Source organism: Papio anubis, chromosome 20, assembly GCF_008728515.1.
Source record: "Papio anubis isolate 15944 chromosome 20, Panubis1.0, whole genome shotgun sequence".
NCBI classification, from domain to species: Eukaryota; Metazoa; Chordata; class Mammalia; order Primates; family Cercopithecidae; genus Papio; species Papio anubis.
In genome coordinates this window covers 19,207,240-19,222,621 of record NC_044995.1, presented here as the reverse complement: position 1 = coordinate 19,222,621, position 15,382 = coordinate 19,207,240, and the positions used below count along the sequence as shown (strand labels likewise).

Below are 15,382 nucleotides of genomic sequence, written 5' to 3'. Positions count from 1 at the left end.
CAGCAATCAGTTCTAATACCCACATTCCTTTTGTAGAAGATTCTCTAGCCTTAGCAATTAGAGGGCTCTCTGTGGCAGGGGATTGGAGGACGTATTCTCCAAGGAGGCATTCTCAAGAACTTTCCCTTGCTTCCACATAAGAATCTTGACTTACTAGGATCTTGACATGGATGCACCTTTCAGATCTTTCAGGGACTGGGGATGGGGAAGAATGCTGCTTTAGTCTGGAACTTTTTCACTCAGGGGCTCACATTCTTGTCCTGACTGTTGGCAGTTTTCTTAAAGCTGGGCCCTAAAGTTGTAGAGTGAAAAGGTGGAAACAACAGCAGGAGGAACACCAGGGCTATCGGCTACCAAACTACTTACGGCTCTGGTGCAAACAAGCAACCTCAGAGTAATGAAATCTAATCACCCTTCTGTGACTGGCATCACATTAGGTACAGGCAGAGATGGGGCATAAAAATGAGGATAACAGGCCTGGCGTGGTAGCTCACGCCTATGGTCCCCTCACTTTGGGAGGCCGAGGTAGGCGGATGGTTTGAGGCCAGGAGTTCCAGACCATCCTGGCCAACATGGAGAAACCCCTTTTCTATTAAAAATGCAAACATTAGCCGGGTATGGTGGCGGGCGCCTGTAGTCCCAGCTACTGGGGAGGCTGAGGCACTAGAATCGCTTGAACCTGGGAGGCGGAGGTTGCAGTGAGCGCCAAGATAGCCTCAAAACAACAACAACAAAACCACAAACCCGGCCCATGGCAGGAGATGGGGGTGAAGGAACAGTGAGACCGGGAGACAGACAGAGATACACACATCGGATCAGTGGTATCCTCACAGTAACAGAAACGGTCACCCCCAATGTCAGCCACAGTCTCTTTCATCCACATTTTCACATTCAGCTACCCACAATCACGGGACGTGATTTAAAATACAGAAGCTCCCTGCACTGACAAAATCCGCCGCTCCTTTCGTGAGCAAGCATAAAGGTGTGCAGCAACAGTCACACACGAACCACCACACCCAAGCATTCAACCAATCAGCCCAGCGCGCAGCCTGGCCGCTCTCCCCTACACAGCAGCTCACGCTCACTTGAGCGCCTGGGACCTCACACAGCCCTCTCCGGTGCCAGCCCCCGCGGCGCAGGCGCGCAGAGGAGGGGGCCGCGGGGTTCTCTGGGAGGTGTAGTTCAACGATGACGGCCGTGGCGCAAAGCGTTCTGGGGCTCGTGGTTCGCGGGGTCCATGGGGAACGCGGTGTCGCTGGCAGATTTCGCAGAGCTCAGAGTCCTGCACGCCTCAGTCCTCGCCTCGCTCCTCCTCGCGGAGGATTCTGGGAGGTGACGTCGCGGGTCTTGGTCGCGGGGCCCGTTTGCAGAGCCCGCGGCGCCGGGAGGTGAGTGGGGCCGGGCCCCGAGCGAGAGCGGGAGGTCAAGGGCAGGCTCCGGGTGGACCGGACGCCCCAGGGATGGGAACCCGGCAGGAGTCGCTGGGGAGGCCGTGTGTGTTTCACTGTGTTACCAACTATGTGACAGGCTGCGGGTGTGACAGAATGTGATCTTGTGTCACTGTGTGTGTTTGTGCGCGTGCGCCCGGTTGTGTGTGACTGTAACCATTTGTGTCTGGGGGTGAAACTGTGAATATGTGCGTTTGTTTGTGACTGTCTCTGCAGGTGTAGCTGTGTGTTTATGAGAGGCTGGGGTGTGACATTGTGTGTGTAAATGCATGTGTGTGGTTATGTGACCACCTGTTTCTGCGGATACAACTGCGTTTGAATGTGTGTGACAGCAAGTGTGATTGTGCGACTATGACCATCTGCCTCTGTAGGTATAGTTTTGTATGGGTAATTGTGACAAGATGTGTGACTTGTGTGGTATGCTACTATGTGTGCGATTGTGTGTGATTGTTTATCTCTGTTGGTGTAATTGTATGTGACCATCTATCTTTGTGCTTATGTGGCTGTGTATTGTGTGAGATTATGGGTGTGTTTGTGTGACTCTGTATATGTTTGTGATTGAGTGAGAGTTTGTGTGTGTATATGAGATTGTGGGATTGACTTAGGAAGCACAGGAATATTAAAATTGCCCAAGTTCACACAGTTAACAAGTGACAGCAACAGAACTCAAACACAAGCAGTTTAGCTCTAGTGGTCTCGCTTTTTTTTTTTTTTTCTTTTTTCTTGAGATGGAGTCTCACTCTATTGCCCAGGCTGGAGTGCAATGGTGTGATCTCGGCTCACTGCAACCTCTGCCTCCCAGGTTCAAGTGATCCACCTGCCTTGGCCTCCCAAACTGCTGGGATTACAGGCGTAAGCCACCACGCCAGGTCTTTTGTTTTTTTTTTCCCAAGGTGGGATCTTACTGTCACCCAGACTGGAATGCAGTGGTGTGATCACAGCTCACTGCAGCCTTGACTTCCTGGGCTCAAGCAAACCACCTGCCTCAGCCTCCCAAGAAACTGGGACCATAGGCACGTGCCACCATGCCTGGCTAATTGTTTTTATTTTTATTTTTTGTAGAGACTTCATGCCATGTTGTCCAGGCTGGTCTGAAACTTGAGCTCAAGCAGTCCTCCCACCTTGGCCTCCCAAAGTGTTGAGATTATAGGCCTGAACCACTGTGTCCAGTCAAGTTCCCCCCTTTAATTACTAAATTCCCTTGTTCTTTCCCACATTGAGAGTGTGAAAAATGGTAGCCCTGGGTTTTGAGGGTTTTGGAAAAGATGGTCTGGTCTTGGAATAGGAACCTTCAGAACATGGGAACTTATATATGGGTCTCTTCCTTCTGTCCCCTTGTGAGTGACAGGACTCGGTCTAAAAACATTCTAGTGAGGCCATCCTCAGCTGCTTCTGGGGGAGGGAAGCCCAATCTGAAAGCCCAGTCTTCCTCTCCTTAGGTTATTGAGTTTGAGAATTTAGCTTTATCCTTCTCAAAACTCTTCCATATTTGGTGCTGAGAGTCTGGACCCATGACTCTTTTTCTGATATACCAAGTGTGCTGAGTTTTTTATTTTGACCTTCTCAGTTGATAAAGAAGAAAATTATTACCTATTTCCTAAAACGTGAACCTGGGCGTGAACAAGGGTGGCACCTTCTGCCCTAGGTTCGCCGCACCCTCACAGTGGACAAGAAAGTTTCTGAGAGATGGATTTCCACCTGGTTCGAGGTCATGTAGCCAATGAGGGAAGGAGGGAGTCAACCTGCCCAAAAGCAAAACGTTTTTTTTTTTCATCATACCTTCTTTTTGGAGACTAATGGCTCATTCCAAACTTTTATATTGCCCAGGCTGGGCATGGTGGCTCACGTCTGTAATCCCAGCACTTTGGGAAGCCGAGGTGGGCGGATCACTAGGTCAGGAGTTTGAGTCCAGCCTGGCCAACATGGAGAAAACCCCATATCTACTAAAAATAATTAGCGGGCGTAGGGAGTGCCAGACCTGTAATCCCAGCTACTCGAGGCTGAGGCAGGAAAACGCTTTGAACCCGGGAGGTGGAAGCTGCAGTGAGCTGAGATCACACCACTGCATTCCAGCCTGGGCAACAAGAGTGACACTCCATCTCAAAAAACAAACAAACAAACAAAAAACATATTGATTGATTGATTGATTGCCCAAGAGATACACAGCTATCAGAACAAAACAAACAAACTGAAGTTTCTTTTATGCAGGCTTCTGCTCCCAGATTCTAAGAAAACTACATTGATTCTCTTCTCAGGTTGCAAAAGCTTTTTTTTTTTTTTTTGAGAATCCCACAGTGCTGAGATTACAGGCGTGAGCCGCCGCGCCCTGCTGCAGAAGCTTGTATGGACAATTTCAAGCTGCATTACACTAAGGAAATAACTGCTAGGGACTGAGTTGTCTAGTGCAAAGTAGTCCGGAATTAGGGGGTGAAATTAGGGGGTGATGTATACTGAATTCTAGGTCAACCACAATTGTCCCTCCCTCCCTCCCTCCCTCCCTCCCTTCCTTCCTCTCTTTCTTTCTCTCTTTCTTTCTCTCTTTCTTTCTTTTTGAGACAGAGTCTTGCTCTGTGCTGTAGGCTAGAGTGCAATGGTGCAATCTCGGCTCTTGGCACCCTCTACCTCCCGGGTTCAAGCAAGCCTCCCACCTCAGCCTCCCGAGTAGCTGGGACTACAGACACATGCCACCACGCCCGATTAATTCTTCTACTTTTTGAGGAGATAGGGTTTTGCCACGTTGCCCAGGCTGGTCTTGAATTCCTAGGCTCAAGTGATTTGCCCACCTTGACCTCCCAAAGTGCTGGGATTACAGGTGTGAACCACCGTGCCCAGCCTGTCCCTATTTTGACGATGAAGAAATGTTGACCCTAAGAGGACAAGGAACTAACTTCAGACTGCCCAGTTTGTAGTTCCTTTAGTATTAAAATTTGCCAATGTTTCCCTCAGGCTGCATTTCCGTAGGGAAATAAAGGTAACATCTGCCATTTCTAAAGATGCCTCTCTAAGGAATATATGGCATTGATTACTCAGGTTGTGTTGAATATTCCCCATTCAGACATCGTGCCCTTTCGAAAGAGGACTGGTTTTGGGGTCACATTTCAGTTGGGCCCCTGACTTTGAGTTGGTTGTTTAAGCTTCTGGAACCTCCCTTTTACTACCAGTAAAGTGGAGATATTAATACCTATCTTTATAGTTTTGTGGAGTAGTAGTTCTGAGGATTAAATGAGATAATGACACAATGATACCTATGTGTGACAGACACAATGATACCTATGTGTGACAGTCTCTGTCTTTGTGCTAATATGGCTGTGTGTGTGAGAGAGATTATGCCTATGATTGTGTAAATGTGTGTATGTTTGTGATTGGGTGAGAATTTTATGTGTATGTGAGATCATGGGATTAATTATGTGGGATCTAGTCTGATAGTGAGGCACAGGAAAATTAAAATTACTTGCCTAACACAGCATGAGTTAACATGGTATATTTATATTACATGAGGCACAGTAAAATTTCTTCATTTATCTAATACTTTTGAGAAACTACCATGGTTTGGTGGTGTTCTGTCATTAGAATACACCAGTGAACCAAACAAAACCTAGTTCTCTTGGATCTTATAATCTTGTATGGGAAGAGAAACAATGAAACAAAGCTATATGTAACATGTCCAGTGGTGATAAATGCTAAGACGAAAAATAATTCAGCATAAAGAAAAACTGAGTACCTGGAACAGGGGTTCCCTTTAGGTAGACTTTTCAGGGAAGTCCCTCTGATGAAGGGACACCTGAATGCATATAGGAATAAAGAGGAGTGGCCCATACTGGTGTCTGGGAGAAAGTTCCAGGCAGAAGGAAAAGGTCACAACCCTGAAGGAGGGATGTACACAGTGTTTGAGTAACAGCAGAAAGACACGTGTGCCTGGAGTGTGGTGAGCAAGGGGCAAAAGGGTAGGAAATTAGGTCAGAGGTACAGCCAGGGGCTGGATCATGAACCACCTTGTTGGCTGTAGGACAGACTTTGGATTTTGTTGAGTTCAGGCGATGCTTAATATAAGTCAAGACTTTGAGAGTTAAGTTCAGCTTTGGATTCCCCCGCGCCACCCCCTGCCAGATCTTGGAAAAGGTGAGACTGGCCCATGTAGGGAGAAGAAAGGGGCAATAGTTCCATTTTGTGGGTCTTGGACCAAAAACATAGGGCTGACACACCATCATTTCTTCCTTAACTCTCCCTTCTCAGGACTTTGTTCTTCTTCAGAAGAGAAAACTGAAGAAGGAGGAATGGCCGTGGGGCTTTGTAAAGCCATGTCCCAGGTAAGCATGCTCTTTCGCTTTGTTTTCAGACATTTGACCTCATTTTTCAGGACTTTGGAACCGCAGGGAAAGTCACAAATAGCCCAGTGAGCACCCCCTCTACTTTTCTCTCTCCACCTTTTGTTCATATAATCCTTCTACAAAACATTTAATATCTTTTTTACTCAGCGTTATGCTCACCTGTGTGATGCAGCAGAGCTGTCCTCTTTAGATGGATGATGATTTCTTGAGTTGGTGATGAGGTGCAAGTGAAATAAGGGATAGAGGTTGATTACTGAGTCATCTATTAAATAGGGAGGTCAAGGATGGCCTCTCTGAGAAAGTGACATTTAGCAAGGCAAAACTTCAGTGAAAGTAGCAAGTAAGTTTTGTGGAGATCTGGGGAAGAGCTTTAAAAGAAGGAGTACAAAGTTATTATGGTGGGAGCGTGTTTGGTGTGTTCCAGGGATAGCAATGAGTCTGTCCTTGGAGAGAAATGATCACTATGATGTCAGAGGAATAGCTGGGGACCAAATTATGTAGGCCCTTTCAAGTCATGATCTGAACTTTGAATTTGGTTCTAAGTGAAGGAGAGTTAAGTTCATTGGAGCGTTTGTGATCTGATTTGATTTATGCCTTAAAGTGAAAACAGATAGCAGGGGAGTAAAGGTGGAAGCAGGGAGGCCAGTCAGGAGACTGTTTTAGTAATCCAGACAGGAGGTGATAGCAGCCTGGGCCATGGTGGTGGCATTAGAGCTAGTGAGATTCTGGGTATACACTGGAGATAGAAAATGCGATTTGATCAAGGATTAGTTGTGGTGTGTGAGAGGAAGAAGTCAGGATGCCTACAGAGATTTTTGGCTAGGCAGCTACATGAATGGGCATGCCATTTACTGAGCTGAAAAGACAATGTGAAGTGGGATGGACATCAAGAATTGAGTTCTGAAGGCCGGGCACGGTGGCTCACGCCTATAATCCCAGCACTTTGGGAGGCTGAGGCGGGTGGATCGCGAGGTCAGGAGATCAAGACCATCCTGGCTAACACGGTGAAACCCGGTCTCTACTAAAAATACAAAAAATTAGCCGGGTGTGGTGGCAGGAGCCTGTAATCCCAGCTACTTGGGAGGCTGAGGCAGGAGAATGTCGTGAACCCAGGAGGTGGAGCTTACAGTGAGCTGAGACTGCGCCATTGCACTCCAGCCTGGGTGACAGAGCAACACTCCGTCTCAAAAAAAAAAAAAGAGAATTGAGTTCTGGATATATTTAGAGACCTTTTGGATATCCAAATGGAATGCTGATTATACATCTGGAGTTCAGGACTATAGATGTGAATTTGGGAGTCCTTAGTGTATTTTTTCTTCCTTTCTTTTCTTTTCTTTTCTTTTCTTTTTTCTTTCTTTTCTTTCCTTCCTTTCTTTTTTAGACGGAGGGTTGCTCTGTTGCCCAGGCTGGAGTGCAATGGCGCAGTCTCGGCTCACTGCAGCCTCTGCCTCCTGGGTTCAAGCGATTCTCCTGCCTCAGCCTCCTGAGTAGCTGGGACTATAGGCACATGCCACCATGCCCAGCTAATTTTTGTATTTTTGGTAGAGATGGATTTCACTATGTTGGCAAGATGGTTTGGATCTCCTGACCTTGTGGTCCACCTGCCTAGGCCTCCCAAAATGCTGGGATTACAGGTGTGAGCCACTGCGCCCGGCCATCCTTAGTGCATTTAAAGCATGAGACAGGGTGAGATTATCTTGAGGGCAAGGTTGTGGTGAATGTAGGTAGGAAATAGGTCGTAGGACTGAGTTTGGGATGTTCAACATTTAGAGCCACACAAGAAGAGGAGGAACTAGCAAAACAGACTGAGAAGAGCTGATGTAGAAGGAAAACCAGAAGAGTGTGGGTTCTGGAAGCCAAGAGGAGAAAGTATTTCAAGGATAGGATGATCAACTGAGCCAAGTTCCTCTGAGAGGGACTGAAGAAGATGAAGACTGAGAACTCACCATTGGATTTGGTAACATAGAAATATTCTGGACAATAGCTACTTCATTGAATGACTGGGATGAAGACATCACTGTGGTGGGTTTAAGGGAGAATGGAGGCTGGGTGCAGTGGCTTATGGCTGTAATCCCAGTACTTTGGGAGGCCAAGATGGCGGGACCATCACCTGAGCCCAGGAGTTCAAGACCCACTATGTATGCAGGGCAACATAGGGAGACTCTGTCTCTAAAAAAATATTTGATACTAAAATCCAAAAACATAGGCATGGTGGCAGATGCCTATAGTCCCAGCTGCTTGGGAGACTGAGGTGGGAGGATCACTTGAGTCTGGGAGTTTGAGGCAGCGGGGAGCTATGATTCATGTGATACACATTCCAGCCTGTGCAACAGAAAAAGAGTGAGACCCTGTCACAAAAAAAAAAAAAAAAAAAGGCCTGGTGCAGTAGCTCATGCTCATGCCTATAATCCCAGCACTTTGGGAGGCTGAGGCAGGTGGATCACCTGAGGTCAGGAATTCAAGACCAGCCTGGCCAACATGGTGAAACCCCATCTCTACTAATAATATAAAAATTAGCCAGGCGTAGTGGCACATGCCTATAATCCCAGCTACTCTGGAGTCTGAGGCAGGAGAATCGCTTGAACCCAGGAGGTGGAGGTTGCAGTGAGCTGAGATCGTGCCATTGCACTCCAGCCTGGGTGACACGAGTGAAACTCCATCTCCAAAAAAAAAAAAAAAAAAAAAGCAGAAAAAAGAGAATGGAAAATGAGGAAGGTGAGAACAAAGACAGTGAATTTAGACTTACAATAGTGTAGCCAGCAGGCACATATGAGTACTCTAAATTGTGATACGCTGTAAGTGCAAAGTATATACCAGATTTTGAAGATTCAGTGCAAAAAAGTGTAAGAAATCTCATTAATTTTTTTATATTACATGTTGAAATGATAACTTTTTCGATATATTGGGTTAAATAAAAATATTTTTTCTATTTATTTTTTTCTTGTGACTACTGGAAAATTTCAAATTACATATGTGACTCAAATATTTCCGGTAGATAACACTGGTCTAGACAACTCATCGGAAGAGTTTTGTTATTAAGAGGAGTAGAGAAATGGGGAAATAGCTAGAGTGAGATCACGGAAAGGGAACTTATTTATTTATTTATCTATGTATTTATTTATTTATTTATTTATTATTATTTTTTTTTTTGAGACGGAGTCTCGCGCTGTGTCACCCAGGCTGGAGTGCAGTGGCGCGATCTCGGCTCACTGCAAGCTCCGCCTCCCAGGTTCACGCCATTCTCCTGCCTCAGCCTCCGAGTAGCTGGGACTACAGGCGCCGCCACCACGCCCGGCTAGTTTTTTGTATTTTTAGTAGAGACGGGGTTTCACCGTGTTAGCCAGGATGGTCTCGATCTCCTGACCTCGTGATCCACCCGCCTCGGCCTCCCAAAGTGCTGGGATTACAGGCTTGAGCCACCGCGCCCGGCCTTATCTATGTATTTATTTACAAGATGGAAGACATTGCATCAGTTTTTTTGCTGATTGGAATGATCCAGTAAAGCGAGAATAGTTGGTAGTACAAGGGAGAGAGGTGAAAATGTCTTTGTGTGGGCAAGTGGAGGGACTGGTCTTCGAAGCCTAGAGTTTTATCCATAGTCACAGAGGGCAAACAGAATATACAGCTATCAGTACAGATACAGAAGGGTAAATACATATGGTGGCTGGAGGATGAGGAAGTTCAAAGTGAGAACGAGATGAGTTGATGAGAGAGTAATGAAATAGTTATCAGGAGATGGGGAGAGTGAATTTATTAGGGAGGCATAGTAGAGTGGTTTTGCAGTGCTTTTGAGGACTCTCTGGCCATATGTGAGAAGTAATTTGTGTCAACATGTTTTATTAATCACGTTCTAGCAAGGTAATCAAAAGGCGACTATTTACAAGGTATTATCAGGACATAGAGAAACTATGAAGGATCGTGCTGTACTCCGGGGCTCATAACAGCATAGCTCTCTTACTTCTAACCCTAGATCTTTGAATCCAGAGACAGAGAACTGGGTGGAGGGCGCCCCTGACAGGTGCTCTGAACTTTGATTGAAAGACAGAGACCACCCAGGGTGGTGCTCCCACCCAGGGAGGGAGCCAGGGGAATAAGTATTCTGCCTTACTTACCTTCCTTTCATCTCTTGCTTGTGGCTGAACCCAACAGAATATGGGATGGGACAAGGGAGTTTATTGATGCAGTCAGCCTCCTAGGACTCAGAAAAGAGTAGAGGAGCACATGGAAGTTATACAACACTATGGAGTTGTGTAATTTTTTCCCTAGACACATTCAGCCCTATTTCCACTACGTAGAATAACCATATTTGATATTTCTTTTTTTTTTTGAGATGGAGTCTTGCTCTGTCACCCAGGCTGGAAGTGCAGTGGCACGATCTCGGCTCACTGCAGCCTCCTCCTCCCGATTTCAAGCAATTCTCCTGCCTCAGCCTCCCAGGTAGTTGGGACTACAGGCACATACCACCACGTCCAGCTAATTTTTGTATTTTTAGTAGAGACGGGGTGTCACCATTTTGGCCAGGCTGGTCTCTAACTCCTGACCTCAGGTGATCTGCTTGCCTTGGCCTCCCAAAGTGCTGGGATTACAGGCATGAACTACCATGCCTGGCCTGATATTTCATTATTTTTGATAAGAAAAAGAGAACATATTATGCAGACTGGAACCCTATCATTTTTAAGCACTGAATACTCTTTCTTCGTATGGACATTTTATAGGAAACATCACCATTTATTCCCTGAGTAGCAAATGTTTACTGAGAGTTTACAAGGTGATCAGTTTTGTAATAGACACTAGATACATATCAGCTTATAAAACAAATATCTCTCCCTTCATTTAGCCTACAGTTCAGCGCTATAGCCTGAATTCTGTTTTTGAACATGTAATTTTTTTCCAGATTTTTTGCATAACCTTGCAATGAAAATTCTATCTAAGTCGCTTCACATATACTTCATTATTTCTTCAGGATATGTTCCTGAACATGTGTCCTTACATATAAAGTCTAACTTTCAGGCCATACCCTTTTGTTAAAGCCCAATTCAAGGCCTTTCTCCTATTGTGCCCCACCTGATGTCTCAATTTGGGGAATATAAAGGAATCCCCCATATAAGATTTTCTTTATACTTAGTATACGTAACATACAACTTAGTCTTTGCTGTTTCTTGTTACAAGCTAATTTTGTGTATATATGTCTTTTTTACAAAAATGTAAAATTATCAAATGGTGAGTCTGTTTCTAATATTTCTCTTCTCTTAAAGTATTTGACAAACCTCAGCATGTAATTGTTCTCCAATAATTATTTTCCTTGCGTCACTTAGAGCTTTGAACTCTGGCCAAATGCATCTTTTTGGCTAGGACTATATGGGTGTCTGGGTACCTGGTGAACAAGAATTTTTTTATTTCAGGGGTTGGTGACCTTCAGAGATGTGGCGCTAGACTTTTCCCCAGAAGAGTGGGAATGGCTGAAGCCATCTCAGAAGGATTTATACAGAGATGTCATGTTGGAGAACTACAGGAACTTGGTATGGCTTGGTAAGGATGTTTCTCCCCCATCATTTAACAGTCTTCCTCTGGAGTGTTTTTGCTTCCTCTGTTGAGAATATCTAGGACATCTCAAGACATCTTAAAAGCACTTACTTGCCTTTCTACTTCCTGTCCCCAGGAAGTGATTTGAAATATGTATATATTTTTAACTTTTTAAGTTTCTTTTTTTTTTTTTTTTGAGACGGAGTCTTGCTCTGTGCCCCAGGCTGGAGTGCAGTGGCGCGATCTCGGCTCACTGCAAGCTCCGCCCCCCCGGGTTCACGCCATTCTCCTGCCTCAGCCTCCCAAGTAGCTGGGACTACAGGCGCCCACCACCTCGCCCGGCTAATTTTCTTGTATTTTTAGTAGAGACGGGGTTTCACCGTGTTAGCCAGGATGGTCTCGATCTCCTGAACTCGTGATCCGCCCGTCTCGGCCTCCCAAAGTGCTGGGATTACAGGCTTGAGCCACCGCGCCCGGCAACTTTTTAAGTTTCTTAAATTTTAATTAATTAATTTACTTTTGGCAGATATTCTGAACACATTAAGTAATTTCTTTTTTTTTTTTTTTTTTCTGAGACAGAGTCTTGCTCTTGTTGCCCAAGCTGGAGTGCAGTGGCTTGATCTCAGCTCACTACAACCTCTGCCTCCCGGGTTCAAGCGATTCTCCTGCCTCAGCCTCCTGAGTAGCTGGGATTACAGGCGCCCGCCACCATGCCCGGCTAATTTTTGTACTTTTAGTAGAGATGGGGTTTCTCCATGTTGGCCAAGCTGGTCTTGAACTCCTGACCTCAGATGATCCGCCCACCTCGACCTTCCAAAGTGCTGGGATTACAGGCGTGAGCCCCTGCGCCCGGTGTATGAAGTAATTTCATAGAGTTGGAAATGGGTAGTTCCCTTTGCCATAGAATGGTGGTTTGGAACAGCAACATCAACATGTCCTGGGAATGTGTTAAAGTGCATATTATGAGGCCCCATTCTAGACCTACAAAATCAGAAACTCTGGGAGTAGGCTCAGTAGTCTGGGTTTCAATAAGCTCTGCAAATGACCCTGATGTCTATTAAAGTTCGAGAGCCACTGTAGTTTCTGACGCAATAGTTCTGGGTTGGGGCCTGAGAATGTGCATTTCTAATTAGTTCCTAGGTGATGGCTGCAGCTGCTGTAGCACTTTGAGAACCACTGCCACGGCAGAAGCTTCATCCTCCTCCTCATCCACACAAGCATCATTCCATTCTCTAGCCCTTCCTCTAATGTCCATTCTTGCCTGATGATCGAGAGATTGGGTCTGCGTCCCAGAACAGCTGTGGCATGTTGATTTGTTTGTCTGTATGTCTGTCTGTCTCTTGCTCTCATTTTCTTTCCCTGTGAACAGGACTCTCCATTTCTAAGCCCAACATGATCTCCTTACTGGAGCAAGGAAAGGAGCCGTGGATGGTGGAGAGAAAGATGTCACAGGGTCACTGTGCAGGTGAGTGACAGATCACCAGGCAGGGAGGACTATTGTAAGGTACTCGACCACGTAGTAAGTAGGAAACTCTTTTGGGCTTCAGGTGGGATGAGAACTGAAATCTCCCTAGTATGTGCTTCCCTAGAAACCTCACCACACCCTGGGGTTTTTTCTTTTTCTTTCTATCAAATTATGCTCTCTAGTCTTCCACCTATACCTTGAATCTCAATCCTTCTCAGCTCTTCTTTTCCCTTTACAGTTAGAATTATATTTCATTTCCAGATTTCTTTTTCGGAGTTTTTATTTTTATCAGAATTATGAAAGATATGTACACACATTGTTTAAAAAATCAAGTAGTATCATTAGGTTGCAAAAATAATTGCCGTTTTGCCAAAAAACACAATTACCTTCACACCAAAAAGCCTATACAAGGCTTTTTCCCTTGAAAAAGGAATTCTTGTTCCTGGCTTCCCAGTTTCCCTCTTCCTAGAGCAATCCACTTTCTTTTCTTTTGTAGTTTCTTTTGGTGTTCCCTTCATATCTCCAAAAATATGTTAATGTTGCTACTCTTGATTGTTTTTTCAGAGTGAGCCCTTATTCGATATCTTCTCATAAGAAAGTAAGGAGGCCGGGCGCGGTGGCTCACGCCTGTAATCCCAGCACTTTGGAAGGCTGAGGCAGGCGGATCACAAGGTCAGGAGATTGAGACCATCCTGGCTAACACGGTGAAACCCGGTCTCTACTAAAAATACAAAAAATTAGCCAGGCATGCTGGCTGGCACCTGTAGTCCCAGCTACTCGGGAGGCTGAGGCAGGAGAATGGCGTGAACCCGGGAGGCGAAGCTTGCAGTGAGCCGAGATCGCGCCACTGCACTCCAGCCTTTTGAGACTGTGTCTCAAAAAAAAAAAAAAAAAAAGAAAAGAAGGAGTTAGCACTTTCTTCTCCTGAATTCAACACATGTGAACATACACAAATACACACATTTCCCATCCCCCATCATCTCAATATCATAATTTTGGTTAAGTCACTATTCAGCATTTATTTTATTATGGCCATTTAGTGCTAGTCATAGCTGTGCTGTGCATATGCCAAGTTACTTTTTCTCTACACCTTTTTATTTTCCATGGAGTTAATAATGACTTGGGAATTTTGTCCTTTTTTTTTTTTTTTTTTTTGCTTAGTTTATATGTACATATCCCTAATCCAATTCCCGACTTACCATCAATTGTCTGAATCTTTCAAGATACTTGGATATATTAGGTGATCTATTGACTTCATCTTCTTGGAGTAATCTCTCCTGGAACCCTCAGATATGCTTCACTCTGCACAAATGGCTCATTATATTTGCATGTACTCAATTTGGATCTATCTGATTTATCTGATATTTTCTTATAATTAGATTGAGGTAATGCATTTTTGCAAAAAAGTCACAGAAATAATGTTGTTTCTCTCTCAGTGCATCATTCCAAAGGATGCATAATATCGATAATGTCTTAGTATTGGTGATGTTAAGTTTGAACACTTAGTGAAGGTAGTGTCTGCTTGGTTTCTCCATTATAAATTTCTTTTTTTTTTTTTTTTTTTTGAGACGGAGTCTCGCGCTGTCGCCCAGGCTGGAGTGCAGTGGCCGGATCTCAGCTCACTGCAAGCTCCGCCTCCCGGGTTCACGCCATTCTCCGGCCTCAGCCTCCCGAGTAGCTGGGACTACAGGCGCTGCCACCTCGCCCGGCTAGTTTTTGTATTTCTTAGTAGAGACGGGGTTTCACCGTGTTAGCCAGGATGGTCTCGATCTCCTGACCTCGTGATCCGCCCATCTCGGCCTCCCAAAGTGCTGGGATTACAGGCTTGAGCCACCGCGCCCGGCCCCATTATAAATTTCTTATTTTTCTCTTTGTAATTAAGAAATATCTTGGGGGAGATACTTTGAGATTATTCAGTTTCTTCTGTAATTTTTGCCCATTTATTTTAGCATTTATTGCTGGATCTCTTCAACTGTTATTACTGTGGTATTAACCTAATGTTGATTTTTTTCCATTTCCCTCTTTTCTTTATGTATATTAATTGTGATTGTTCTGTAGGAAGAGCTGCTCCTTCCAATCCATTTACTTATATATTCAATTATATTTACAGATTTTTTTCTATGAAGTAAACCTAATTTACCTCATAGAATGTAATGACTTCATAAAATTTAAATGGATTTATTTTTAGATTTATGGATTTTTATTTCTATGAAGTAAATCCAATGAATCATTATTTTGTTTCTCAAATCATTCCAGCTTTGAATGTTGGAATCTCCTTCACTTTGGTTCCTTTGACCTTCTGACATGCCCCCGTACATTTTTTGAGCACATCCTTCCTTCTGGCACAAGGTATTCCAGGTTCTCTTATTTTCCTTGCCCCAGCCTTGAATCAACCACTTCTCCAAGGAGCCCTCATTGCTTTATTGGGAAATGGTGTTTAGAAACCAAGCTAGGTATGCTCTAGGCTACTGGGATGTCACTAGGCTACTGGCCCTGACAGCAGCTAAAGCTAGGAAACAGATAGATAGATAGATAGATAGATAGACAGACAGATAAAGCTAGGAAACAGATAGATAGATAGATAGATAGATAGATAGATAGATAGATAGATAGATAGA

General features: G+C 44.7%; 1 protein-coding gene across 4 annotated transcripts in view; it reads left to right on the top strand.

Annotated features, from left to right (window-relative positions):
• Positions 1–1,099: 1,099 nt before the first annotated feature.
• The window catches only part of ZNF527 (zinc finger protein 527), a 26,483-nt gene continuing 12,200 nt past the window's right edge, over positions 1,100–15,382 (top strand). Inside the window, exons 1-4 of one of the 4 annotated variants that reach the window (XM_009194323.4) lie at positions 1,100–1,388; positions 5,682–5,755; positions 11,179–11,295; positions 12,669–12,764. In XM_009194323.4, the coding sequence (XP_009192587.1) occupies positions 11,232–11,295; positions 12,669–12,764 (160 nt within the window). In that variant the 5' untranslated portion in view covers positions 1,100–1,388; positions 5,682–5,755; positions 11,179–11,231. Of the gene's footprint in view, positions 1,389–5,681; positions 5,756–11,178; positions 11,306–12,432; positions 12,765–15,382 lie in introns of those variants that run through there. The other 3 variants (XM_003915432.5, XM_021930328.2, XM_021930329.1) reach the window with 3 other exon arrangements.